This window comes from Bos mutus, chromosome 17 (genome assembly GCF_027580195.1).
Source record: "Bos mutus isolate GX-2022 chromosome 17, NWIPB_WYAK_1.1, whole genome shotgun sequence".
Classification (NCBI taxonomy): Eukaryota; Metazoa; Chordata; class Mammalia; order Artiodactyla; family Bovidae; genus Bos; species Bos mutus.
Window position 1 is genome coordinate 56,917,385 of NC_091633.1, and position 27,994 is coordinate 56,945,378.

Below are 27,994 nucleotides of genomic sequence, written 5' to 3' on the forward strand. Positions count from 1 at the left end.
TCATCTGTAATGGTTTTATTATTAAGTTGTAAGAATACACACTTGGCTACAAGTCCTTTGTCAGACATCTATTTTACAAATACCTTCTCCTAGTCTAGACTTGCCTTTTCATTTTCTTAATAGTGTCTTTCGAAAACTTTGACAGTTTTTAATTTTGAAAAAGTCTTATGTATCATTTATGGTCTTTTTTATTTGTTCATGCTTTCTGTGTTCTAAGAAATATTTGCTTAATCCAAGATGAAAAAAAAAATTCTTCTATTGTATATCTGCTTACTTATTTATTTGCTTTTTTCATTTTTCTTTTTTTGGCTGTGCTGGGTCTTTTTTGCAGCATGGGGGCTTTTTGCTGTGGTATGCAAGATTTTTCCGGTTGTGGCACAGGCACGGGGCTTCTCGTGCTGTGCAGCATGGGCTCTAGAGTACGTGGGCTCAATAGTTTCCGCTTGCAGGCTTAGCTGTCCCATGGCATGTGGAATCTTAATCCCCCCACTAAGGATTGAACTGGCATCCCCTGCATTAGAAGGTGGATTCTTAAACCACTGGACCACCAGGGAAGTCCTTGCTTTTTTTTCTTTTAGCTTGTACATAAGGTCTATGATCCATTTTTAATTAATTTTTATATATGTAGATAAGGAAAGGTTTACTCTGCACATAGATATCCAATTGTTCTTGAACTATATGTTAAAAAGATATCCTTTCCCCAATGAATTTCTATTGCATCTTTATATAAATTTATTTAAACACCTGTGCTGAGCTGTGCTTAGTCGCTCAGTCGTGTCTGAGTCTTTGCGATCTCATGGAGTGTAGCCCAGGTCCTCAGACCATAGGGACTCTCCAGGCAAGAACACTGGAGTGGTTGCCATGCCCTCCTCCAGAGGATCTTTCCAACCCAGGGACTGAACCCAGGTCTCCCACATTGCAGGCAGATTCTTTACCATCTGAGCCACCAGGGAAGTCCAAGAATACTAGAGTGGGTAGCCTATCCCTTCTTCAGGAGATCTTCCCAACTCAGGGATCAAACCTGGATCTCCTGCATTGCAGGCAGATTCTTCACCATCTGAGCCACCAGAGACGTGACCAAATGATCAATACTGAAGTCAGACTGATTATATTCTTTGTAGCTGAAGATGGAGAAGCTTTATACAGTCAGCAAAAGCAAGATCTCGAGCTGACTGTGGCTGAGATTGTCAGCTCCTTAATGCAAAATTCAGGCTCAAATTAAACAAAGTAAGAAAAACCACTAGTCCATTCAGGTATGACCTAAATCAAATCCCATATGATGACACAGTGGAGGTGATGAATAGATTCAAGGTCTGGTAAACAGAGTGCCTGAAGAACTAATGACAGAGGTTTGTAACACTGTACAGCAGGCAGTGACCAAAACCATTCCAAAGAAAAATAAATGCAAGAAGTCAAAGTCGTAGTCTGAGGAAGCTTTACAAACAGCTGAGAAAAGAAGAGAAGCAAAAGGAGAAAGAGGAAGAGATAGATATACTCAATAGAATGCAGAGTTGCAGAGAATGGCAAGGAGATATAGCAAGACCTTCTTCAATGAACAATGCAAAGAAAGAGAGGAAAATAATAGAATAGCAAGGACTAGAGATCTCTTCAAGAAAATTAGAGACACCAAGTGTTCATATCATGCAACGACAGGCACAATAAAGGACAAAAAAGGTAAGGACCTAACAGAGGCAGAAGAGATTAAGAACAGTTGGCAAGAATACACCGGAGAACTATAAAAAAAGGTCTTGAAAGTGAAAATGAAGTATCTCAGTCATGTCTGACTCTTTGCGACACCATGGACTGTAGAGCCTACCAGGCTCCTCCGTCCATGAAATTTTCCAGGCAGGAGTACTGGAGTGGGTTGCCATTTCCTTCTCCAAGGGATCTTCCTGACCCAGGGATCGAACCTGGCTCTCCCACCTTGCAGGCAGACAGACACTTTACTGTCTGAGTCACCAGGGAAGCCCTGACCTGCATAACCACCATGGCATGGTCCCTCACCTAGAGTCAGACATCCTGGGGTGTGAAGTCAAGTGGGGGTTACTACAAACAAAGCTAGTGAAGGTGATAGAATTCCTGCTGAAATTTCAAAACATAAAAGATGATACTGTTATAAGTGCTGCATGCAATATGTCAGCAAATTTGAAAAACTCAGCAGTGGCCACAGGACTGGAAAAGGTCAGTTTTCATTCCAATCTGAAAAAAAGGCAATGCCAAAGAAAGTTCAAACTACTGTCCAGCTGCACTCAACTCAGACACTAGCAAGGCTATGCTTAAAATCCTTTAAGACAGGCTTCAGAAGATGTGAACCGGGCACTTCCAGATGTACAAGCTGGGTTTAGAAAAAGTAGAGGAACCAGAGATCAAATTGCCTACATCTATAGGATCATAGATGAAGCAAGGGAATTCCAGAAAAATATCTGCTTCACTGACTACGATAAAGCCTTTGACTGTATGGATCACAACAAACTGTGGAAAATTCTTAAAGAGATGGGAATACCAGTCTATCTTACCTGTCTCCTGAGAAACCTGCGTGCAGGTGAAGAAGCAACAGTTAGAACCTTACATGGAACAACTTACTGGTTTAAAATTGGGAAAGTAGTATGACAAGGCTGTATATTGCCACCCTGTTTATTTAACTGATATGCTGAGTGCATCATGCAAAATGCCAGGATGGATGAAGCACAGCTGGAATCAAGACTGCTGGGAGAAATCAACAACCTCAGACATGCAGAAGATACTACCCTAATGGCAGAAAGCGAAGAGGAGCCAAAGAGCCTCTTAATGAGGGTGGAAGAGGAAAGTAAAAACGCTGGCTTAAAACTCAACATTCAAAAACTAAGATCATGGCAATGGGCTCCATCACGTCATGGCAAATCGTAGGGGAAAAAGTGGAAGCAGTAACAGATTTTATTTTCTTGGGCTCCAAAATCACTGCAGATGGTGACCACAACCACAAAATTTTCTTCCACGCTTCCTCCTTGGAAGAAAAGCTATGACAAACAGCATATTAAAAAGCAGACTCATCACTTTGCCAACAAAAGTGTATATAGTCAAAGGTATGATTTTTCCAGGAGTCACGGATGGATGTGAGAGTTGGACCATAAAGAAGGCGGAGTGCCAAAGAATTGATACTTTTGAATTGTGTGGACTCTTGAGAGTCCCTTGGACAGCAATGAGATCAAATTAGTCAATCCGAAAGGAAATCAACCTGAATATTCAATGGAATGACTGATGCTGAAACTGATGCTCTAATACTTTGGCCACCTGATGTCAAGAGCTGACTCATTGGAAAAGACTGATGCTAGGAAAGATTGAAGGCAAAAGGAGAACAGGGCAGCAGAGAATTAGATGGTTTGATAGTATTCATGTCCGACTCAATGGACATGAATTTGAGCAAACTTTAGGAGATAGTGAGGGAAAGGAAAGACTGGCATGCTGCCATCCATGGGGTCACAAGGAGTCGGACACAACTTAGTGACAGAAATTGCTTTGTGAGGAGCAGAATAATAATGTTATTGGTTGTTTAGTCCCTAAGTTGTGTCGGACTCATGTGATCCCATGGACTGTAGCCTGCCAGGATCTTCTATCCATGAGATTTCCCAGGCAAGAATACTGGAGTACATTGCCATTTCCTGCTTCAGGTCCTGACCCAGGGATCAAACCCACATCTCCTGCATTGTAGGCCAATTCTTTACCTCTGAGTCACCAGGGAAGCCCCAGAATAATAACGGGTTTCCTAAAAAAAGGTCTATCCGTCTCTATGAAATGGAGACTATCATGTGTATTTGAAGCTAATGTCAGCATACATTTGATTTATGATATATATGCTTACATTTAGGTCTTTATTTTTTTCATTTTGAATTTATTTGCATTGCTTTTTTCTCTCTCTCCCTCCTCTTTTTGTCTTTTTTTGGTCTCAGTGCAGTGTAATTTTAGCCTAAGGCAAAGTAAAATGTGTCTTTTATCCCACTCTATTACTAATCTTTCATATCTTATGTTAAAACTTTGGTTTATGCTTTGTCTTCTCTGTTTGGATTATTCATATATAGTCAGAATTTGTCTTTTGCTATAATCCTACATCATAACATTAAATAATTTCTTTAATATTTCCATAAACTAATATGTAGCAAACAAAATCCAGTTATCCATCAGAAGATATACTAAGAATTAAAAAATTAGAAACACTTCATTGAGTTTGTCCATATTAGAACATGAAAAATTTATAGAATATTTTACTGAGGAAGTTCAGTTAGGTCCCTATTATGTACTGAATATGCTATAAAGATGATTTTCTAAGAAAATAACTGAAGAACTTGTTTTCCAAACATGCCAGTTCAGAATCAATAAAAGAAAAAAGGGGGTTATCAATAAAGAAAAGATTTATTTTCTAATCCATAGTGTGCAAGTCCCTGAGCTTAAAAGCAAAATATTTTAAGTTAACTCTTGCTAATATTAAACTATACTAAAATTTAAAATGCTATTTATATGATTTACCTTTTATGCTAGATTTATTGAAGGCAGATTCTTTACCCTCTGAACCACCAAAGAAGCCTTCATGGATGATACTTCATTGTAAACCACGAGCTAGTAACTGTCTTCATACACTATGCAAAACTCTGTTAACTTCGGTACTTCTTTGAAATTCTGGGCATGAATTCTTAAAGAAATTCGTGGCTTGCAAACTTAAACTAAAAAAAAAAAAAACTTTCTGATTTGAAGGGCTGACAGATTCCTACTCAGTAAAAAAAAAAAGGGGGGGGGGCGGTGAAAGTTGGATGAATGCTGAATTAAAGGAGGTGAAAATATTATACATGCCCTGCCCCCTCCCCCAAATCACTGCAAGTTGTAAATGATGTATGAAATGACAAAGCCAGCCTAATGCACAGGAAGAATATAAATACTGCTCTGAAATCACCACCGTGAGGTACTATTTGCTAGAATTTTCTGCATAGCTGAACCCAGGAAGACCTCGCCTCATCTACAAATCCAAAAAAGAAATGAACTGAAAACAATTCTATTATTTCACTCTATGCAACACCCTCCTCCTTCCTTTTTCTTAGCCATAATATATTCATTGACTATTAGAATACTTAAGTATTGCTGAGGAATAAAGGAAATATCTAAATATATATTACATGGAAAATACCATAAAGGGTTTCCGTTCTAGAGTCAACTAGACCCTGGGTCTGAACCCTAGTTTTGTTTGAATCCTGGGTTTGACTCTACCTGCCTGATTTTGTATATGCCTTAAACTTCTTTGAGCTTCCATCTTTCCCTTTGCGAAATGGAGATGATATGGACACACAATTTGAAGGTTCAGTGAAATAACCTAAGCCAGTGAAATCACTAGCATGATATTGGACAATGTAGGTAGTTGTAAAGTTTAGGTCAATTTTTCCTCTCTTTTCATAATGGAGGCACATATCCTAGCATGGAAGGAAGATTGCATTTTCAACTGGAAGTCTTGGGGTTTAATTTTTCACTCCTTAGTTTATTAGACAATTCACTCGACTTTTCTGATGACACCTTAGCTATTTTTCTTCTGAAAATAGATGTTGATTACATCCTATGAGAAAAATATATGATAATATAGACTTTAAAATGTTAAGTAAGGGCAAAGTATTACAAATTAACATATCTGAGTCAAAAATATATAGAGAGATATAATATTCAGGTTTCTAGGAATCTGTTCTTCAGGGATGCAAAGAATTACACTATTTTATTCTAAAATGTTATCATGAGAATTTTCTTTGGTCAGTTTCTTCAAGGGCATATTTATTAGAAATATCTCATGATAAATTGCAAGATGTCCTCAGGATGCAGAGGTTATGAATGAGTGTACCAGAATTGGACTCCAAGACATTTGACTTTGCATTTCTAATCAAGCAGCAACTTGACTTTTTCTGTCTTGGTTCTTCATATCATTCAGATGCCCTAATTCATTATGGAAATTGATGTTTGAGTATCTACCTCATGCCAGACTAGCTTTTCTCCTTATATATACAAATGCAAGTCACCTTTGGAAGAATGCAGACCTAGGTCCCAGTACATTTCAAACATTAACTAATAATTTTGGAAATTTTTAGAACCTTCTCCCAGGAGACAATGTTGTAGAAAGCAAACTGAGGCACAAGAATCACCCCATGCTACTGATGAGAATCCACATGAAAGTTCTGCTCTCAAATGAAGTGACATTCCTACTCAAAGGGCTAGTTTCATATGCATAAAAATTAGGTGCTCGCCAGAGGAAAATACTTTTCAAAACCTAATTTAATTCATTTAATACAACCATGAAGCAAAGAAAATGAAAGATGTCAAGGAAAAGAGAAAATATACTTCAACCAATAATAGGTTTCATTTCCTACTAGGAAAAAAAAAATATTCAGTAAGATTTGAAAAGAGAATGAGGCCAATTCATTATGATCCTGTGGCAATACTTTGAAGCTTACTTTCTAACCTGGTCTATTTTACATTTCCAGATGTTATGAAAGGTAATGTATGCAGAAAGCAACACCAATGGGGATTTGGGTATTTCCTTTTCCCCACTGCAGTGACGATTTGGATCTTACTTTTTCTGAAAGCATCTTTAAAGAATTCTTCAAGCTGTCTGGAGAGTGCTGGCTTGCAGAATTAAGCAGTAGGTCTGCATGGGCTGCTATCAGAGGTTGTAGTTGATTGATGTTGCTGAGAACTTCTTTTGCTTTGGCTGTGTTTTCAGGTGAATAGTAAATAAACTGGTATCCAGTACTGCAACAACAAAGATAAAGGCGAATTACACAACAAGCAGAAAGAACTGTCAGCACTCAGGACCAGATGCTAAGTAATAAACAGAACTCCTAATAGCACGACTTCCTACTGAACAGATAAGAATTACTCTAAGAGATTTTTGTGATATTCTGAGTTTTTTCAAGTCAAATGACCAAGATATTTTGAAAGACTAGGTGAAATGATTCTAGTCCTTGCTTAAGCACTAAGAAGATTTTTCACGATTGCATATGTCAAGAATTAGCATTCAAAACAAATTTAATTACTAATGAACCTGAGGTCACACAGTACAGAGCGAAGAGTATGAACCTTTATATTTAGGCCATTATGAATATAGATCCTGGCTCTGCCACTTAGTAGGCCAGGTGATCTTAGGGTAATCTTAGTTTCTTCATCAGGAAAGTGGGAATAATTAACCAAACAGTTCTAAGAGGTGGGTAAGATCCGCCATCATTCATGTGAAATGCTTAAAATAGTGCATGACACAGAGCAATAATTTAATAATTACTATGTATATCTTCCCCATGATAGTTAGGGCAGAGGGCATAAATTCTAATAGCTGAGAAATGGGGAGAATATAAATTAAGGCCAAGTGAGCATATGCAGAATTTTGTTGGATAGAAACGGGACATTGATAACATAAAAATTCCATTATGCTATTTTTTTCACCACCCTTTTTGTTCGCAGTTTCCTCATTTGACTTGTAAAAATATCTAAAACTGCCTACAAATGAAAGAATTATTGACTTTTATAATCATCAGTTAAGAATTGGTTAAGCACATTATGGGGGTAAGAATTCCATCAATTGATGACGTCTTTGTCCAGTTGCATTAAGAAAGATGAGGGGACATTGCAGCAAAACTTCAAAGAAAAAGAAGAGTGGCCACGGTTGGTACACTGACATGGTGGGTGCAACACTTGGTTATATCCCTTTATACCCAACCATCAGTGCTTTTTTTCATTATACCATTGAAACTAAGTCTTCCTGAAACAAAGTTCCCTTACAGAGTTTATGATTCCTATCTCTACTCAAAATTTGATACCCATTCTTGTCCTCTTTGACCTCAATCTTGTGCTCATCAACCAGTTGATTAAAATTGCTGTTGTCTGTACCATTGTCAATATACTATAATTGTTGTTGTAGATATCATCATTAACTTACAAACTCAGGTTGTTTCTCCAGGGCACAATGAACTAACAGTCTCAAGTTAGGACCACCTGGCCCAAAAATCATAAACCAGACATACCCTGGACTCCCGAAACTATGATTATCCTGGCCCTTTCTTCTTCCCCTTTAAAGAAAAAGAAAATTCCCAAACTCAAAAGACTGAGATGGAGTGGCCCTGAGGCTTGCCTGCCATTTCCTTCTTGGTGTTCTGCAATAAATCCCTACTTTGCTATCAGAGTTGAGTTTGGCTTTATGACCCATGGGCACATAAACCCTTTGCTGGATTTCACCTTGCAACCCCTGTGGAGTATATTGATTATTCTCTTTACATTTACCAGCTCAATTATTAACATTCCCATAATTCCATTTTTCTTCTATTCTTTTTTCCATTTTAAAAAATATATTTATTTTTGTTAAATAAATTATTTTGTTAAATTTATTATTAAAATAAATAAAAGTTATTTATTTTGAAGGATAATTGCTTTACAGAATTGCACTGGTTTCTACCAAACATCAACATGAGTCAGCCATAGGTATGTTGGAATACAGTTGACTAACAATGTTGTGACGGTATCAGATACACAGCCAAGCGACTCAGCCTTACATCTACACGTACCCGTTCTCCCCCACATTCCCCTCCCATCCAGGCTGCCACATAACATTAGCAGAGTTCCTGTGCTATGTAGGTCCTCATAATTCTTTCCATTTCTTATTTCAAAATATTAGCATCCAATAAGAAAACTTAACATCTCGGAAGCTCTCCTTTCCCTTTACACTAATGATTTACAGAACAAAGTATTTGTTTCTTTAGGGAGACAATACAATAAATCTATTATTTTATTTACTTTTTTCACAATTATATTTAAAATGTCCTTGGTTGCTTGGACTATTTGGGAGACAGGACAAGAAGCTGAATGAAGGATAGAGGTTTATAAAGGCTAAGAAACATGATGAGAATTTGCTCTTAATTTTGTACTCAAAGATTTTTTTTTTTTTAATTTCAGAAGCAGGAGTTTAAAAATAAAGTACACCACTTATTTTAATGCAAACCAAAGCAGATGACAAGTAACAACGGTGAGGAAGAGAGAGAAAACAATTGTCCCTGACAATTATCTCTCTTTCTGGTTCTTCTGATCTCCTAGGAGACTGTGCTGAGGCCTTTAACAAAAATCATGAACTGGAATGTCCTCCTACTCACCTGTACTCAGACTGGATACAAAATTAAATTCACCAGAGTCTTGAGTAAATCAAACAACTCTGTGTTATTACTGCAAAAAAAATTATTATATAAAGATATTGACATACCCACTACTAAATATAAAATAGATAACCAACAGGGACCTACTGTATAACACAGGGAACTATTCTTAATATTTTCTAATAACCTATAAGGGAAAAGAATCTGAAAAAAGAATATGTGTGTGTGTAAATGAATCACTTTGCTGTACAGTGATAAAAGTAACATAACATTGTAAATTAACTATACTTCAATGAAAAACATACATAAAGTTACCGATGTGTCACCAGGGTGGGGATGTCGTTTAATACCCAGCATTTTTGACAGCCGAGAATATGACTTATTAAGGACCATACACAGAAAGCAGCCTGTGGGGGCTGCTCCATGGTCCCTTTTAACTGATCTGCTCTTCTATCCTTATAATTGCTTTCTGGTTTCATCTTAAGGGGATGGACAGGCCTCCCATGGCTTAGCTCAGGAAAGCCAGTGTGGTCTTCCCACCCTATCTTCACAGATCTGTCCTCTTTCTGGGTATGTCATTCCTTATCTCTCTCATGTTCATTCCCATGCACTCTTTTATTATTATTAAGTTTTTATTTTTATTTGCTTATTTATTTGACTGATCCAAGTTTTAGTTGTGGCACTCAGGATCTTTGATCTTCACTGTGGCATGTGGAATCTATAACAGTTCCTTGACCTGGGATGGAACCCAGGCCCCCTGCATTGGGAGCAAGGAGTCTTACCCACTGGACCACCAAGGGAGTCCCAGTCCATGGCCCCTTTTTGACCTCTGTCACCACGACCTTCCTCCTTGACTCATACCATACTTCCCTGGCAGTTCACTGTTACTTTATTTCTGAACCTTTTCCATTTTCATTGTTTTATCTACACATTTCTTACTCGGAGATTCCCTGAGTGTCTCCTCTCCACTGGAGAGAATACATTGTCAAGATTTATTTCTTGCATATTCTTTCCTTATACCCTAGTTCAGTGGTGCTCAAATTTTAACAGGCATAAGATTCACTTGGGGATGATGTCAGGGCCCGGGTATCTTTAATAAAGAATGCAGGTGCCTGGCAACACCAAGAGATTCTGCTGCAGTGGGTTGCAGCTTTCCTAACAAGCACCTCGGGAAATCCTGATGCAGGTGAACAGTGAAGCACATTTTAGAGACATGAGCTGCCACTGTTTTGACTATAGTTGTCCTCTACACCTCTGATCACACTACACAATGACCCCGATCAAAGTCCCTTCTCTAAGGCAACTTCTGTACACCAACTTTATGTTCACAGTTTTGTTCAATTTTAGTCTTATTTTCACTTGTTGTTTTAAAAATTGAAGGAGAGTTGACTTACAATGTTGTGTTAATTTCTGCTCTACAGCAAAGTGACTCAGTTATATACAGGCATACGCTTTTTCAAATTCTTTTCCACTATGATTTATCACAGGATTGGATATAATTCCCCGTACTACAGTAAGACCCTGCGGCTTACCATTCTATATACACTGGTTTGCATCTGCTAACTCCAAACTCCCATTCTACCTGTCGCCCCTCCCTCGCTGGCAACCACAGGTCTGTTTTCTAGGTCTCTGAGTCTGTTTCTGCTGCACTCTATATTCAGCACAAATTGCTTAGGTTCACTTCTCATTATGAGTGTTGGTCCCACCAAACTTTTCCATCACCCTTTCATCTTTCCCCTCCCAATATATTCCCACCTTCTTCCTCTCCATCCCTAATGCAGTCTTCAATCACCATCCCATCATGGGGCATAACTGTAACTCCTGCCCCATGTTCCTGAGTCAGTTTCTATTTGAACAGAGTTGTGTAGTACGCATTGGTTCTCCTGGTTAGGCCTTTTAATAATGAGCATCTTACCTAGTGAGGCTGAAAGACTCATTTTCCACAATAAAAGCCAATGTTGGTGTCCAATTTGAAATAGTATGGTATAAAAAAAAAATCACAACCCATAAAATAAATTTAAGTGTGCATAAATTTCATCTACCTATTCATTGCCTTACTCTTTAAACATGTTATTTAACTGTTATAGCTTTTTAAATAGAAAGTTATGAGTACAATTTAATTATTGAGATAAAAAGAATATAGCTAAATTCTATTTTATAGTTCTCTGAAATTTAAACTGAATCCAAACACTTGAATCAACTATCAATCAGACAAAGACAAAATATTTGCTTGGACAAAAAATATTTAATAGGATATAAATATTATAGCAAATCATGGGTAAATATTTGAAAGTAGTATCATAATAGTTTTATATTGGTGAAATGGTGAATTAAAGTATATAGATGGATGTATATACAATATACACTTTGATTTAATATATATTTAAATTATTTAATATCCTATTAATTAGCATACGTACATACACATACTCATATGTTCATGAGCATATTGTTATTAGAGGTAGGTATAATTTTTGAGGTATAAAGAAAAATAAAGCACATAGTAAAATAATATTCATATTTATAAGTGTGAATTGATAACTGAAATACAATTACAACAATGATGTATGTTTTCGTGTGTATATCCCAGCTCAGTCACTTCTTGTTGGTCCTCCTTATTTTCCCATCCTTTAGTATTATTTGGGATTCCCAGGTGGTGCTAGTGGTTAAGAATCTGCTGGCTGATGCAGGAGACAGAAGAGACAAGGGTTCGATTCCTGGGTTGGGAAGATCCCCTGGAGGAGGGCATGGCAACTCTCTCCAATATTCTTGCCTGGAAAATCTCAAGGACAGAGGAGCCTGGCGGGCTACCATCCATAAGATTGCAAAGAGTTGGACACAACAAATGTGATTTAGCACACGCACACTAGTGTTACGTGTTCCAAGGCTCAGTCCTTGGAAAACTTCCTTGCTTTTATCAACATGTCCTTTCTAAGTAATCTCATTTAAACTTTTATAAACCTCAGTTGTATTAATGATTTTGAAATTCATTCATTCCCCATCTAGACTGTTCCTTAAACTCCATTAAAAGCAAAAACTTTTCTCTTGACAGTCCCAACTTATCACATCCCAAACCAAACTCCTGATCTGCTCCCCATTCTCTATAACAGCTTCCCTACCATAACTCACACCAAACTCATCTGATGTGGCCAACATCTCTTCCTCTCCTAACATGTGCCAAATTTTACAGAAAATTCTGCCTTCTTCTTCCAAACATATGCAGAATCTAATTGCTCATTTCCACACTCACTGCAACCATGCTTTTGCAAGCCACCACCATCTTCCACCAGGATTATCACAATAGCCTACAAACTGGTCTTCCCTCCTCTGTCCTTCCACTGACACTTTGAAATCTTTGCCTCATGTTATGTTGTTGTTTAGTCACTAAGTCACATAGGTTGGATGAAGGCAGGAAGCAGGCAAGAAGAGAGAAACAAAACAGTTCTTTCTTAACCCATTGCCCATACCCCAGGTTCGGGAACTTGCTCTGCTGTTTATCTGTGCCTTCCTTCCTCCAGGCCACTGCTATCTCCATTCCTTAACCCATTTACTCAAGTAGGCTACTGTATTGGCAAATGGAGTCATGGAAAACTACAGATGAGACAGGATGAGGTGGCAAGGAGGGAACAGGAAGAAAACAGAAGGAGGCGTGGCACGGGTGGATTAGGGTGGATGAACTTAGGAAAAACTGCTATGGAGTGCTGTGTTTCCACTCCTGCTGCAGAACTAAATCTCCTGGGGAAAATCGAAGGACTATTTCCGCTTCTTTTTTTCTCCCCCTCCTCAAGCACTGCTTTAAAAAAAAAAAAAAAAAAAAGATTTCCTGAATCCAGAGAGAGGGACAAACATGCTTTCAGTTCTGAAAAGAAAATCATGTGGCTAATAAATGAAAATGTACACCTTAGTGAACTTGAATATACCCTTCTGGCTTCACAGGGTTTAACAATGTGCTTCAGGAAATTGTAGAAGGTTAAAACACACACACACACACACACACACACAATCATATGAAATCATATGGCTCTGCCTTCGCCCATTCATCCTTTCCATTCTTTTTTCCCTTTTTTCTTTTTGCTAGAAGTGTAGCTTATAAAAAAGAACCTGAAGGAAAACAATATCTGCTTTTGTTTACCTCCTATGGATTTCACTTGTATAATTAAATGAGTTACAAAATCTAAAATTAAATTGATGTTTGTCTCTGAAAATACTCTTTTTAAAAATATTGGTTTCTTGGAAATTTTAGAATCAGTTTTTGAACAAACCTTGATGCTGTTTATTAGCTCTGTGATAAGTAATGCTAATCAAAGGAAAAACAAACAAACAAAAACACCTAAAATTCATTTCATTTTAGCTCAACTTGCCCTCAAAGAAAATGTAACTATTGACTCTGATCACACTGGTTCCTACAATCTTACTTTTCAGTTTGAATGCTCTTATCTGCCATTTTTTGACCAGTTGGACCGTGTGTGTGTGTGTGTGTGTGTGTGTGTGTGTGTGTGTAATATATGTATAATATGTAACATATATATATATATATATATATATATACATACTTATATACACATGTTCTTTCCTTTAGTCCTATTCTTGCTCTAATAAAAGGCACCTAGACACTATTATCTGACAAAGTTCAATGAGTTTTCACTTCCTTTCATGGCCTATTCCCATTTATCCATGGTCTCACTTGCCCTGATTTCTTTTGCCAACTTCCAAGAGTTTGGTTGATCTATTTCTGCCTAGTTTGGTTTCTGGTATTTTCATGCTCACTAATCTGTGAATATGCAATGGAGTAACACCCAAACCAGGTCCCCTGATTCCCTTCCATCCAAAAACTTTCTGAACTCCATCCTGGGCATTATTTTTCATATACCTCATTAAAATACAGAGAAGGTTGTTATTGAGTCTCTCAGTCATTTCCAGCTCTTTGTGACCTCATGGACTATAGCCTGCCAGGCTCCACTGTCCATGAGATTTTCCAGGTAAGGATACTGGAGAAGGTTGCCATTTCCTTCTCTAGGGAATCTTCCCGACCCAGGGATCGATTGAACTCTCATCTTCTGCTTGGCAGGCAGATTCTCTACCACTGAGCAACCTGGAAAGCCTATAAGATAAGGTATAAGAATAGAAACCATCTTCCAACAAACAAAAGCCCAGAACCAGATGACTTCACAGGTGAATTCTACCAAAAATTTAGAGAAGAGCTAACACCTATCCTACTCAAACTCTTCCAGAAAATTGCAGAGGAAGGTAAACTGCCAAACTCATTCTATGAGGCCACCATCACCCTAATACTAAAACCAGACAAAGATGCCACAAAAAAAGAAAACTACAGGCCAATATCACTGCTGAACATAGATGCAAAAATTCTCAACCCCCAAATTCTAGCAAACAGAATCCAACAACATATTAAAAAGGTCATACATCATGACCAGTGGGCTTTATCCCAGGGATGCAAGGATTCTTCAATATTCACAAATCAATCAGTGTGATACACCACATTAACAAATTGAAAGATAAAAACCATATGATTATCTCAAAAAATTCAGAGAAAGCCTTTGACAAAATTTAACATCCATTTATGATAAAAACCCTCCAGAAAGCAGGCATAGAAGGAACATACCTCAACATAATAAAAGCCATATATGATAAACGCACAGCAAACATTATTCTCAATGATGAAAAATTGAAAGCATTTCCCCTAAGTGAGGAACAAGACAAGGGTGCCCACTCTCACCACTACTATTCAACATAGTTTTGGAAGTTTTAGCCACAGCAATCAAAGAAGGAAAAGGAATCCAGATTGGAAAAGAAGAAGTAAAACTCTCACTGTTTGCAGATGACATGATCCTCTACATAGAAAACCCAAAAGACACCACCAGAAAACTACTAGAGCTAATCAGTGAGTATAGTAAAGTTGTGGGATATAATATTAACACACAGAAATCCCTTTCATTCCTATACACTAACAATGAGAAAACAGAAAGAGAAATTAAGGAAACAATTTCATTGCAATGAAAAAAATAAAATACTTAGCAATAAATCTACCTAAAGAAACAAAAGACCTATATATAGAAAACTATTAATGATGAAAGAAATCAAAGATGACACAAATAGATGGAGAAATATACCATGTTCATGGATCAGAAGAATCAATATAGTGAAAATGAGTATACTATCCAAAGCAACCTATAGATTCAATGTATTCCCTACAAGCTACTAATGGTATTTTTCACAGAACTAGAACAAATAATTTCACAATTTGTATGGCAATACAAAAAAATCTCGAATAGCCAAAGCAATCTTGAGAAAGAAAAATGGAACTGGAGGAACCAACCTGCCTGACTTCAGACTATACTACAAAGCCACAGTCATCAAGACAGTATGGTACTGGCACAAAGACAGAAATATAGATCAATGGAACAAAATAGAAAGCCAAGAGATAAATTTATGCACCTATGGACACCTTATCTTTCACAAAGGAGGCAAGAGTATACAATGGAGAAAAGACAATCTCTTTAACAAGTGGTGCTGGGAAAACTGGTCAGCCACTTGTAAAAGAATGAAACTAGAACACTTTCTAACACCATACACAAAAATAAACTCAAAATGGATTAAAGATCTAAATGTAAGACCAGAAACTATAAAACTCCTAGCGGAAAACATAGGCAAAACACTCTCCGACATAAATCACAGCAGGATCCTCTATGACCCACCTCCCAGAATATTGGAAATAAGAGCAAAAATAAAAAAATAGGACCTAATTAAACTTAAAAGCTTTTGCACAACGAAGGAAACTATAAACAACATGAAAAGACAGCCTTTAGAATGAGAGAAAATAATAGCAAATGAAGCAACTTACAAAGAATTAATCTCAAAAATATACAAGCAGCACATGCAGCTCAATACCAGAAAAATAAACGACCCAATCAAAAAATGGGCTAAAGAACTAAACAGACATTTCTCCAAAGAAGACATACAGAGGGCTAACAAACACATGAAAAGATGCTCAACATCACTCATTATCACAGAAATGCAAATCAAAAACATCATGAGGTACCATCTCATGCCAGTCAGACTGGCTGTTATTAAAAAGCCTACAAACAATAAATACTGGAGAAGGTGAGGAGGACAGGGAACCCTCTTACACTGTTGGTGGGAATGAAAACTAGTACAGCCACTATGGAGAACAGTGTGGAGATTCCTTAAAAAGCTGGAAACAGAACTGCCATATGACCTAGCAATCCCACTGCTGGGCATACACACCAAGGAAACCAGGATTGAAAGAGACACGTTTACCCCAGTGTTCATCTCAGCACTGTTTATAATAGCCAGGACATGGAAGCAACCTAGATGTCCATCAGCAGATGAATGAATAAGAAAGTGTGGTACATATATACAATGGAATATTACTCAGCCATTAAAAAGAACACATTTGAATCAGTTCTAATAAGGTGGGTGAAATTGGAGCCGATTATACAGAGTGAAGTAAGTCAGAAAGAAAAACACCAATACAGTATACTAACGCATATATATGGAATTTAGAAAGATGGTAATGATGACAGCAAAAGAGACACAGATATAAAGAACAGACTTTTGAACTCTGTGGGAGAGGGAGAAGGCAGGATGATTTGAGAGAGTAGCATTGAAACATGCATATTACCGTATGTGAAATAGATCACCAGTCCAAGTTCGATGCATAAAACAGGGCACTCAAAGCTGGTGCACTGGGACAACCCTGAGGGATGGGATGGGGAAGGAGGTGGGAGGGGGGTTCAGGATGGGGGACACATGTACACTCATGGCTGATTCATGTCAATGTATGGCAAAAACCACTACAAAATTGTAAAGTAATTAGCCTCCAATTAAAAGAAATGAATTAATTAAAAAAGAAAAAAGAATAGAAACCATTCCTAAATATATTTAGAGGCAAATGTTCCCCTGACCGCAAATGGGCCTGAGGGATATTTTTAGGCATATGGAAATGCCCTAAGATTGGATTGTGATAAGGATCACACAGTTGTACAAATTTACTAAAAGTCCCTGAACTGTGTATTTAAAATAGGTCAATTGCATGGTATGCAAATTATAGTACAGGAATAGAGAGTAGAGTGCTGGTTCCCAGGGTCTGAGGAAGGAAATGGGGAGATACTGGTCAGATACCGGTCAAGGGGTATGGAGTTTCATTTATGAAAAATGTTTAAGTTCCCAAGACCTAAGGTACAGCCTGGTGATTAGTTAATGATGCTGTGCTGTGTTCTTGAAACTTGCTAAAAGGGTAAATTTTAAGTGTTCTCACCACACAAAAAAAAAGAAAAAAGAAAATGCTAACTATGTGGAATGATGGAAAGGCTAATTAGCTTGATTGCAGTGATTATTTCACAATATTTACATATATCAAAACATCAAGTTATACACCTTGAATATATAAAAATTTTATTTGTCAATTATACCTCAACTAAGCTAGGGGAAAAACTCAAATGTTCCCAGAATATGATGTTATAATGCTGGTAATTATGATTCTGGGATAAAAGTACAGGAAAACAGAAGGTATATTTAGGATCCATTTCATTTTTTTCCCTGTTAAGTCTGATATTTTTATGGAGGAGCTCTAAAAAAGCCAATAATTTATACTGTAGAATTTATACTAAAAATCCAAGTCTCTCTCTCTCTCATTTTAATAGCTAATAATTATTGGGTCTATAATATAGGGCTAGAATTATGCTAATTTCCTTTCAGGGATTATTTTAATCATGGCAACAACTTTCTGAAGAACAAATATTATTCCACTATATAGATTTAGGAATTGAAGCCTCAGTAGGTTAAGTAACTTGGTCTAGAACATACAACTACTATACATGTTAGAATAAGGATTCAAATGCAGGTTTGAACACAGGATTCAAATACAGTTTGAACTGTTAATGATGTTTTGCTACCCTTCTCCAATACCATGTTCATAAGGTAACAAATGTTCATAAAACATCATTAAGAGTTCAAACTGTATAATAATAACAACCTGCATTTTAATCCTGGTTCTACCATCTACACAATACTTGTGTATGTGCTAGACTAAGTTACTTAACCTACTGAGGTTTCAATTCCTAAATCTATATAATGGAATAATATTTGTTCTTCAGATAATTGTTTTCATGAACATGGTATTGATCCATTTTAAATTAGAAAAAATTACAATCCCTTAGCTAACACAGAAAATATCTCTTAGAAACATGTTGGTAGGTACAGCATATATTGAAACAAAATATAATTGGAAAGTTCTCACCTTCTAATTAAAACAAAGCTCATTTAAAAAGATGTATAATTCTATGTTATAACACAAATTAGACATAAGAAAGAATTCAAAAATCATTTCACCATAAATTGTTTTCGACAAATACTTAATGACTGCTACTCGGTCAATGCTCAGAGAAAAGCAAAAGGTTAGAGTTGTTCAGCAAGATAATCATTGGATGAGTATGAAGATGCCTGTCCCCTAAATGCTACAGACAGGGCTGGTAGCAGAGTAGAAGAGAAAGGGGATAAATAGCTGCTTCCCATAAGTCCTTGAAAATCTAAGGCTCTACATTCTAAACGTGTACAAAAATTGCCCAGGTAACCACAGTTTCAGGGTTTGTTTACTGACTACTCAGTACTATAGCTCTTTACATTTCTAAGAGGTCAGAACTTTGTTTAAGAGCAACGAGAGGGAGGGGATATATCTATACTTATAACTGATTCACATTCTTATACAGCAGAAACTAACACAACATTGTAAAGCAATTATACTCAAATTAAAAAATAAATTTTAAAAAAGGAGCAATGAAAAAGAATGTCACATTGCAAATTTTCTAGGTATTTTGTTTTTGGAGATTTTTTTAATGATACCTAGTTTTTCCATATTTGCTGAAAGTGTTAGGGGCAAAGGGTTTTAGAAAGACATTTCTCTTATTCCATAACTAAATACAGAAAAAAAGAAAGAAAGAAAGAAAAGGAAAGATGGAAAACAAAGAGAAAGTCCTAAAGGAAATAGGACTCTCTATCTACCTCTACCACTCTTAAGTAAATTTGTTATCCTTTCCAAAACATTCACTGATGCATCTCCTCTGTGTATACACGATTTCATGTTTTCTTGCGAATACATTTTATATACATCTCTCAGTTCAGTTCAGTTCAGTTCAGTCGCTCAGTCGTGTCCGACTTTTTGCGACCCCATGAATCGCATCTCTAGATACCTAATAATCCACATACTAATTGAAATGACTATACAGTGTTCCACTTTAGTGATGCAGAATAGCTTGTATAAATATATTCTTTCAAGATGTTTCTAATATTTTACTATTATGAATGGACTCTATGGACACCTGAAATATTTGCCTTTTTAAAAATTATTTTTATTATATGTATATTCCTAAATAAGTGGTTTTCCTGAGGTGTATTTTGGAAGGTTGCAAACAGAGAACCGGTGAGGCCGTGTGTGTGGGTGTGGGTGTGTGTGTGGGTGTGGGTGTGTGTGTGGGTGTGGGTGTGTATGCGCTCAGTCCTGTCTGACTCTTTGCAGCCCCATGGATTGTAGTCCACCAGGCTCCTCTGCCCATGGAATTTTCCAGGAAAGAATACTGAGAGGGTTGCCATTTCCTTCCCCAGGAGATCTTCCCAACCCAGGGATCAAATGTGCATATCTTGTGTCTTCTGCATTGGCAGGCAGATTCTTTACCAGTAGTACCACCTGGGAAGCCCCTCAGTGAAGCTAGAGTCCTAGAAATATTTTTATTGCCTACTATATAGGAGCAAATTAAAATAAGAACTGATCTGCATGCAAAACTACTGTATCAAGTCAGGCATCCTTTTGTATAGTATAGATAATGTAATTTACTTTGAACATTATATTGTTCTCATAACAGCCCAGAAAGAGTTGAATAGATCAAAGTTTTAAAAATTCCTATTCAATTCCTAGAAAGGTCATCTGTAAACTAACATTATTCATTTATTAAGAACATATACATTTCATGCTGAAAATCTACTGATAGCATGAGGATGAATGCATACAGAACCTGAGAGTAGCCACAGAAGTCTGATTTTCCAGCTACATCATTAGCTGCATGAGCAGTTCAGTCTTTGAAAATCATTATTCTCACTGATAAAATAAATAGGAGAATTTGTAATCTCTGAGATTCCTTGTAAGTTCTAAGTCCTAAAAGATACTTTATTGCAAAAAAGACAGACTCAGTAATTTTATTTCCCCCAACTTCCTTTCATATTGAATATAGACGACTGATCTTATTAAGCAACTGCTGGAAACAAAGGGTGAAATTTCTATTCCCTTTTCGAGTGACCTGGCCATTCACCCAGTGAAATTAACCAGAAATCTAAGAGCCCTTCAACCCTGCCGAGTTACCGCAATTCCTCATTCACTTGGACTTAAATCCTATAAAAATGTCCTTAAATCTTCAACTCCGTACTCACCCATTTCCTCCCATCAGTACTACTGTAATAGCCTGTTTGCTCCTGTTAGTTCTCTCCATATAGTAACTCAAACTGCACATCTGATCATGTTCCTCTCCAGACCAAACTTACCATCCTCTTAGCCTATATGATGAGCTGTCATGACTTGACACAGCGAACAAGTGTTCTTCCAATCTGGCTCTCATCCTTTACCCCTTCTTTCTCTCTATCTGCTCTTCTCTGTCTCTGTGTCTTTCTTTCCGCGGCTCTGTGTTGCTGGAGTTCCTAAGCCAAAGTGCAGTGAATGGCACCACCAAACAGACACATAAAGTCCAAACAATTGCCGAGTCTTTTAAAATATCTCTGCAACTGATCCCCTTCTCTCCACCTGTGCGTAAACCATCCTAACCAAGCCATCTTTCTCCAACAGAAACACTGCAATAACTACTCACTTACACAAGCCTCCTGACAGGGAAGAAGACATTGGAATAGTTCAGGCAAGGTCTCATCTAATAAAGATTATGCAGTGACACAATTTTTCTCGTCACACAAGCCAACTGTGTGATTTTTCCATGACACAGATCCCATGTGTACATTTTTTAAAGTTAGTGTGTGCATGGTGTCGTGTCCAACTCTTTGTGACCCTGTGGACTGTACCCTGCCAGGCTTCTCTGTCCATGGGATTCTCCAGGCAAGAACACTGGTGTGGACTTCTATGACCTCCACTAGGGAGTCATCCTGACCCAGAGATCAAATTCATATCTCTTATGTCTCATGCATTGGCAGGTGGGTTCTTTACCACTGAGCCACCAGGGAAGCCCTTTGTAAAGTCAGTAATTTCACTAATGACAGTACTTGCAAAGAATGAGGTGCTCTAGAATTAGTTTCTAAGGTTCCAGAAAATAGAGTATTTTTAAGTTTTCTGGTGATTTATGACTGCAGCCACAAAATTAAAAGATTCTTGCTCCTTGGAAGAAAAGCTATGACAAACCTAGACAGTGTACTAAAAACCAGAGACATCACTTTGCTGACAAAGGTCTGTCTAGTCAAAGTTATGGTTTTTCCAGTAGTCATGTATGGATATGAGAGGTGGACCATAAAGAAGGCTGAGTGCTGAAGAATTGATACTTTCCAAACGTGGTGCTGGAGATGACTCTTGATAGACCCTTGGACTGCAAAGAGATCAAACCAGTCAATCCTAAAGAAAATCAACCCTGAATATTCATTAGAAGGACTGGTGGTGAAGCTGAAACTCCAATACTTTGGCCACTGATGTGAAAAACTGACTTCTTGGAAAAGACCCTGATACTGGGAAAGATTAAATTCAGAGAAGGCGGCGGCAGAGGATAAGATGGTTGGATGGTATCACTGACTCAATGGACATGAGTTTGAGCAAACTCAGGTAAATAGTGAAGGACAGGGAAGCCTGCTGTGTTGCAGTTCATGCAGCTGCAAAGAATCAGACACAACTTAGTGATTGAACAACAACAATTTGTAGATGACTTTCTTTTCTGTTTTCTGACTTTGGGATTATGGATATAAATATCTAAGCTAATAGAGAGCTTTTAGGGCTTCCTTGGTGGCTCAGATGGTAAAGAATCTGCCTGTAATGTGGGAGATCTGGGTTCAATCCCTGGGTCAGGAAGATTCCCTGGAGAAGGAATTGACAATCCACTCCAGTATTCTTGCCTGGAGAATCCTATGAACAGAGAAGCCTGGCAGGCTACAGTCCATGGGATCGCAAAGAGTCAGACACAACTGAACGACTAACATACAGACACAGAGAGCTTTAAAGAACATGTTGGAAATTACTCAGGATTTAATCTGAGTCTCTATATTTTTCCTCAGACTAAATGCATACTAGTTAAAATAACATAACTATGTCATGATTTTAAACATTTTTTTAGTTTATGGTGAAGAAGAAATGCAACTCCTGATTCATAGAAAATAAGTCATCAAACCATATTTTCTTCTCATATTTAGTTTTGTAAGTACCAGAAAACGATGTTTCTATAGCCTGCTGTATATTTCACATTTAACTTTTAAGTTCTAATATTTCTACCAATTAATTTTTTCTTCTGAGATAAAATGAAAAGTCATATCTTAATAACTGCGTGAAATGAAAATATTTAATTGTGAAGTCAAATTATCTTCCTAAGAGTGATGATATATTTATCTTTCCTCAAAAATCTCAAGGTTGTGATCACTGTTTCTAACAATCTAATGATTTCAATAGAAATAAGCCACAGCTACAGTGTATATAAGCAACTATAGGGTAACTGTTCCGTGATTTTCTGAGATCACACCATTAAGATTATGTGTTTCAGCATTTTCAGACACTGTTCTCTTTACTTAATTTATTATCACTCAAAATTCTATTATCATTTAGAAAACTTGTTTGCATTTACAATTAAAGTCATTTTCTTTAAAGGAAAGATTTAATCTTTAAGAAGCTTGAACAGATCACACCTGGCTTCCCAAGCTTCTGGGTAGGTGTCTGGAAGAAGGTTGCCAAATTTTAAATATTAAAGTCACTACTGCATGACCAATATTGAACCAGATTTTAAGTTGGCTATTTTTATAAAAATCAAAATGTCTTTTGTAAAATAAAAAAGCTTCTTCTTTCAGAACATATAAAAGTATATTTTCCCTTCCTAGTCAGGCACGAGGAAACACAAAGACTGTGTTCGCCGACAAATGGCTGTCTCAAAGCCTACAAGTCATTTACCACAAATGCCCCTATGTTTCTGACACTTAATTCAGACACAGCGGTCTCTTCGAGCAGAGTAATTTTTTCTTCCTTTTACTCCAATGACAAAGCTTTCACTTCTTTCATTTACACCCTCATATACTTACTGCTTCAAGGAACACTTATCCAATCAGTTCCTTGGGATGCAGACATAGTCAATTCCCTGGCACACACACAGCATAGAATGGAAGAGAGGCAATTAGGAACTCTGGAGGTTAAAAACAGATGTGGCCTTGCAAGAGGTAAGTGAAGACGTCAAGGCAAAACTGAAACAGAAGGACTTTGATCTGGTTCAGCATGGGGTGGTGTGAGTGGAGGAGAAGATGGTGTGAGTGGCAAAAGAAGCTGGAAAAGAAGTCAGGGTCAGATTGTTGTTGTTTAGTCATTAAGTCATTTCTGACTCTTTTGAGACCCCGTGGACTGTAGCCCGCCAGTCTCCTCTGTTCATGGAATTCTCCATACAAGAATACTGGAATGGGTTGCCATTTCCTCCTCTAGGGGATCTTTCCAACCCAGGGACAGAACTTGCGTCTCCTGCATTGGCAGTCGGATTTGTTTCCAATGAGATACCAGGGAAGCCCCAGGTTCAGATTACACGTGAAAATATTATGCACCTTGGGCTTTATTCTCCAGGCAAGAGGCAGCTTTGAAATGTTTAAAATAATGAAATCACAAGATCATATTTCCCTTTTAGAAATATTATTTCAAGCAAGGTGAGAATACCAAGTGAGATGAGAGCCAGTCTGGAAGATGGAGAGTGACTAAGAGATACGGCAGTAGAATATTTAAAAGATGTTGGTTCTACAGATTAGGACTATCCTAAACCATAAGCAATTATGGAAATTAATGACTTCCTGAGAAACAAGAAATGACAAAACTGATTTTTTTTGGAAGTGGAAGCAAAGGAAGAAGAGTAGTCCAGGATTTTTGCATTTCGAAGTTGAACATCTGGTGATGTCTTAATTAAGAAAAACAGTCCCTAAGAAAAGTTTGTGGATAAGAAGATGAGAGATAGCTGAATACATTGACTTTGAGGTATGTGGATGACACTATTAACATGGAGCTCTCTACTAAATGGTTATGAACACAAGTCTGAATCTGAAGACCCATGCCTGGGCTTAGCACAGAGATGGTGTATGAAGCCCAATGCCTAAGAATACGTGGGCACAGGGACCTTCTGTATAGCACAGGGAACTAATTCAATATCTTGTAATACTCTATAATAGAAAAGAATCTGAAAAAGGATGTGTGTGTGTGTGTACATTAAGTGAGGTAAAGTGAAGTGAAGTGAAAGTCGTGTCCAACTCTTTGTGACCCCAAAGACTATACAGTCCATGGAATTCTCCAGGCCAGAATACTGGAGTGGGTAGCATTTCCCTTCCCCAGGGGATCTTCCCAACCCAGTGATAGGACCCAGGTCTCCCATATTGGAGGCAGATTCTTTACCAGTTGAGCCACAAGGGAAGCTCAAGAATACTGGAGTGGGTAGCCTAGCCCTTCTCCAAGGGATCTTCCTGACCCAGGAATTGACCTGGGGTCTCCTGCATTACAGGCAGATTCTTTACCAACTGAGCTCTCAGGGATTTATGTATACACACATATATTTGTATAAGTGCATCACTTTGTTTTACATTCAAAACACTATAAATCAACAGTACTTGAATAAAAAAATTTAAAAGAACATGTGGGCAATTAGCATCATATGCACAGTGATATAACATCTTCTGGAGGGCATTATATAGCATCTCTAACACGTAACCACCACAACTAAGAAATTTCACTTCTAGGAATTTTATAAAAAAAGAAACAAACTTTCAGAAACATAAGATTAAGGGTGAACCTTGCAAAGATAGAGAATTATAACAAAAAAACAGAACAATTTAAATGACCACCAATATTATATTGGTCAGATAATTACGCTACATTTAATCAACAAAACCCTACTTAGCTTTTAAAAAAATAATGAGATCTACACGTATTGAAATGAAAGGTTGTCAGGACATTTTTGAGTGAGAGAAATACTTGTTTACATGTTTTATATTAATAATAACGAATATCTATTAAGCCCTCATTATGTGCCAGGTATCATTACAAATGCTTGGTGTATATGAAGACACCACATCTTTAGAACAACCCTATGAGGTATGCAGTATTATTTATATATTACAAATGAGGAAACTATAGTACAGAGTGGTGAGGTAATTTGACTAATATCACAGTGCCAGTAAGTGCCCAAGCCAGGATTCAAATCCACACAAGGAGCAGAGTCTATGAATTATCTGAGATGAAAGCTTCTGCCCTGCCCCAGAATGAAAACCAGAAAAATTAACCTGAGTTATAGGAAAGTCAAGAACATTACATTCTCATGACCTGAATTAGTAGATCAAGAATCATGATCACTGAAAACTCTGATATTTTTACCTAGAATAAAATGCACAGGTAAAAATACATGAAGCTGTTCAGATTGGTTTACTCAGGGGAAGGAAAATGGAAAAGGCAAACTTTTTAAAACCTTCTTCATTCTCTGAATTTGTGTGTGACAAGCAAATATTATTTTTGTATAATTAAAAAGAGAATGAAGCAGGAGAAAAAGGGCATTACAAATTCATTTCAGATCATATGTGCTGTGCTGAGTCGCTCAGTCGTGTCCAACTCTTTGCAACCTCATGGACTGTAGCCTGTCAGGTTCCTCTGTCCATGGGGATTCTCCAGGCAAGAACAGTGGAGTCAGTTGCCATGCCTTGTTCCAGGGGATGTTCCCGACCTGGGGACTGAACCCAGGTCTCCCACGTTGCGGGCCGATTCTTTACCGTCTGAGCCACCATGGCAAAAAGCCCTTTGTTCCCTTGTAGTACATTTAGTCCCGTGCTTTGCAAGTCATCATTTCGTTTGTAGTATATGGCCAAGCCTCAGCAGGGCTATTTAATTGTTTCATTCTTTCCTGACTTCACGCTATAGATGTGCAAGACCTAGAACCCACGTATATTTGAAGATCTGTTGTGTACAGGGGGTTGCATATAGGAAAGCATACGCTGATTGAGAAAAGCCAAATACACAGTTTTGGCAGATCTAGTGTTGTATTTGTCAAATATGAACAACCTTGAAAGCTGAGAGTGGTCAAGGAGAAACGGATTCACTGGAAGAAGTAAATAAACCTCCAAGGAATCAAGTTATAATAACACAAAAATTAAATTCCTATATCCTTGAAGATGATGTATTGTCAAGTACTGGACAGAGTTCAAATGAAAAAAAGGATGGATAAGGCTTTTATTCACACTTCTTATTTCTATAGGGGCTGTATGATTTTATTATACTTTAAAATTTTATTTATTTTTTTGATGCTATAAAGTGTTTTTTCCAAAAGGGAAAAATGTATTTAAAAGTGAACAGGAGATGAATTTTAGCTGTAACCTGTAAGACTGATCTTAGTAAATGGAATACCTTTATTGTATTGGGCATGACTTCCAAAATCCAAAAACACATAAGGATTATTAAATTAAGAAGACTCAATTAATATACTTTGAAGAATTAGTCATTTTAAGCCATTTTTAACTTTTCAATTTATAATAGAAAAGACACAAAGATATAGATTACATATAAAAAAATAAATTGGATGAGACTGTACCAATATGCTCCCAATAACTATCCTGTTGAGGACAAAGATTATGGTGATTTTAACTTCCTTCTTTTGACTTTTCTACATTTGCCAATAAACATATTTTATAAATTGGAAAATTGTCAATAGCAAGCAATATATTAAAAATATATATCACTAAAATATCAAAACATTTCCATTTAAAAGATAATGACATGATATATGGATTTATACAGAGTTATGAGATGAGTCTTTAAACTACTCAGCCAGAGAGTAACAAGATGAACTTCTGAAAGAAATCCAGAGACTAACGTAGAGATAGAGAAAGAGCTCCAAGAAGGGGAGAAAATTGGCTCTCAAAATTAAACATGAATGCAGTCTTTCTGCTTTCAATGAATACATTTGAATCAGTCATTCCCTTTCATAAAAAGAAATAAGAATATTGTTTCAAGCATGAAAGTAAAGATTTTGAAAATAAGTATCCTTGTAACTTCTGCCTAGTCTGTTCATATGTTACTGGAGAAAGTACATAAAAAGAAGACCTGAAAAACCCTGACTCCTTTGCTTAGATACCTCAGCTTTACACCACTAATGAAAAATGTTAATTTAGGTTTTGACTCCTATTAAGCAGCGGTTAGCAATTCTGTCCTGAAGAATACATTTCAAACCTAGTGGTATGATTTTGTTCAATTCTCCCATTTCTGGTTTACTGGATGTTCTTTACACTCTAGGCTACAAAGAACTTCTTTCCTTAATGTGATATTTCTCCTTTTAACCCAAGAAACCTCCAATTTATAATAGAGAACTAGGAAATTCTACTGATTTCTCTTCCAATAATAAGGAAAAGTGATCTCATAAAAGGTAAGGCTGGTTTGTTTAACTATTCATATTGTTTTACTTTCCTTCAGAAAATTCCTCCAAATTCTGGTATAGACTCAAGGGTTATAGGCTCAAAAACAGGCTATAACATTTCTATCGGTAAAATTTTACTTTGCTTTCCTTTTGACTTTTCCTAATAATTTCTTTCTCTCTTCTATTAGAAACTGTGGGCCTGTCAATGTTGATAATTAACATTAT

General features: G+C 37.1%; 1 protein-coding gene across 6 annotated transcripts in view; it reads right to left on the reverse strand.

Annotated features, from left to right (window-relative positions):
- The window catches only part of INPP4B (inositol polyphosphate-4-phosphatase type II B), an 857,173-nt gene that overhangs the window by 138,406 nt on the left and 690,773 nt on the right, over positions 1–27,994 (reverse strand). For all 6 annotated transcript variants that reach the window (XM_070386586.1, XM_070386587.1, XM_070386583.1 and 3 more), the window contains one exon: positions 6,576–6,753. In XM_070386586.1, coding sequence (XP_070242687.1) covers positions 6,576–6,753 — 178 coding nt within the window. The remainder of the gene's footprint in view (positions 1–6,575; positions 6,754–27,994) is intronic.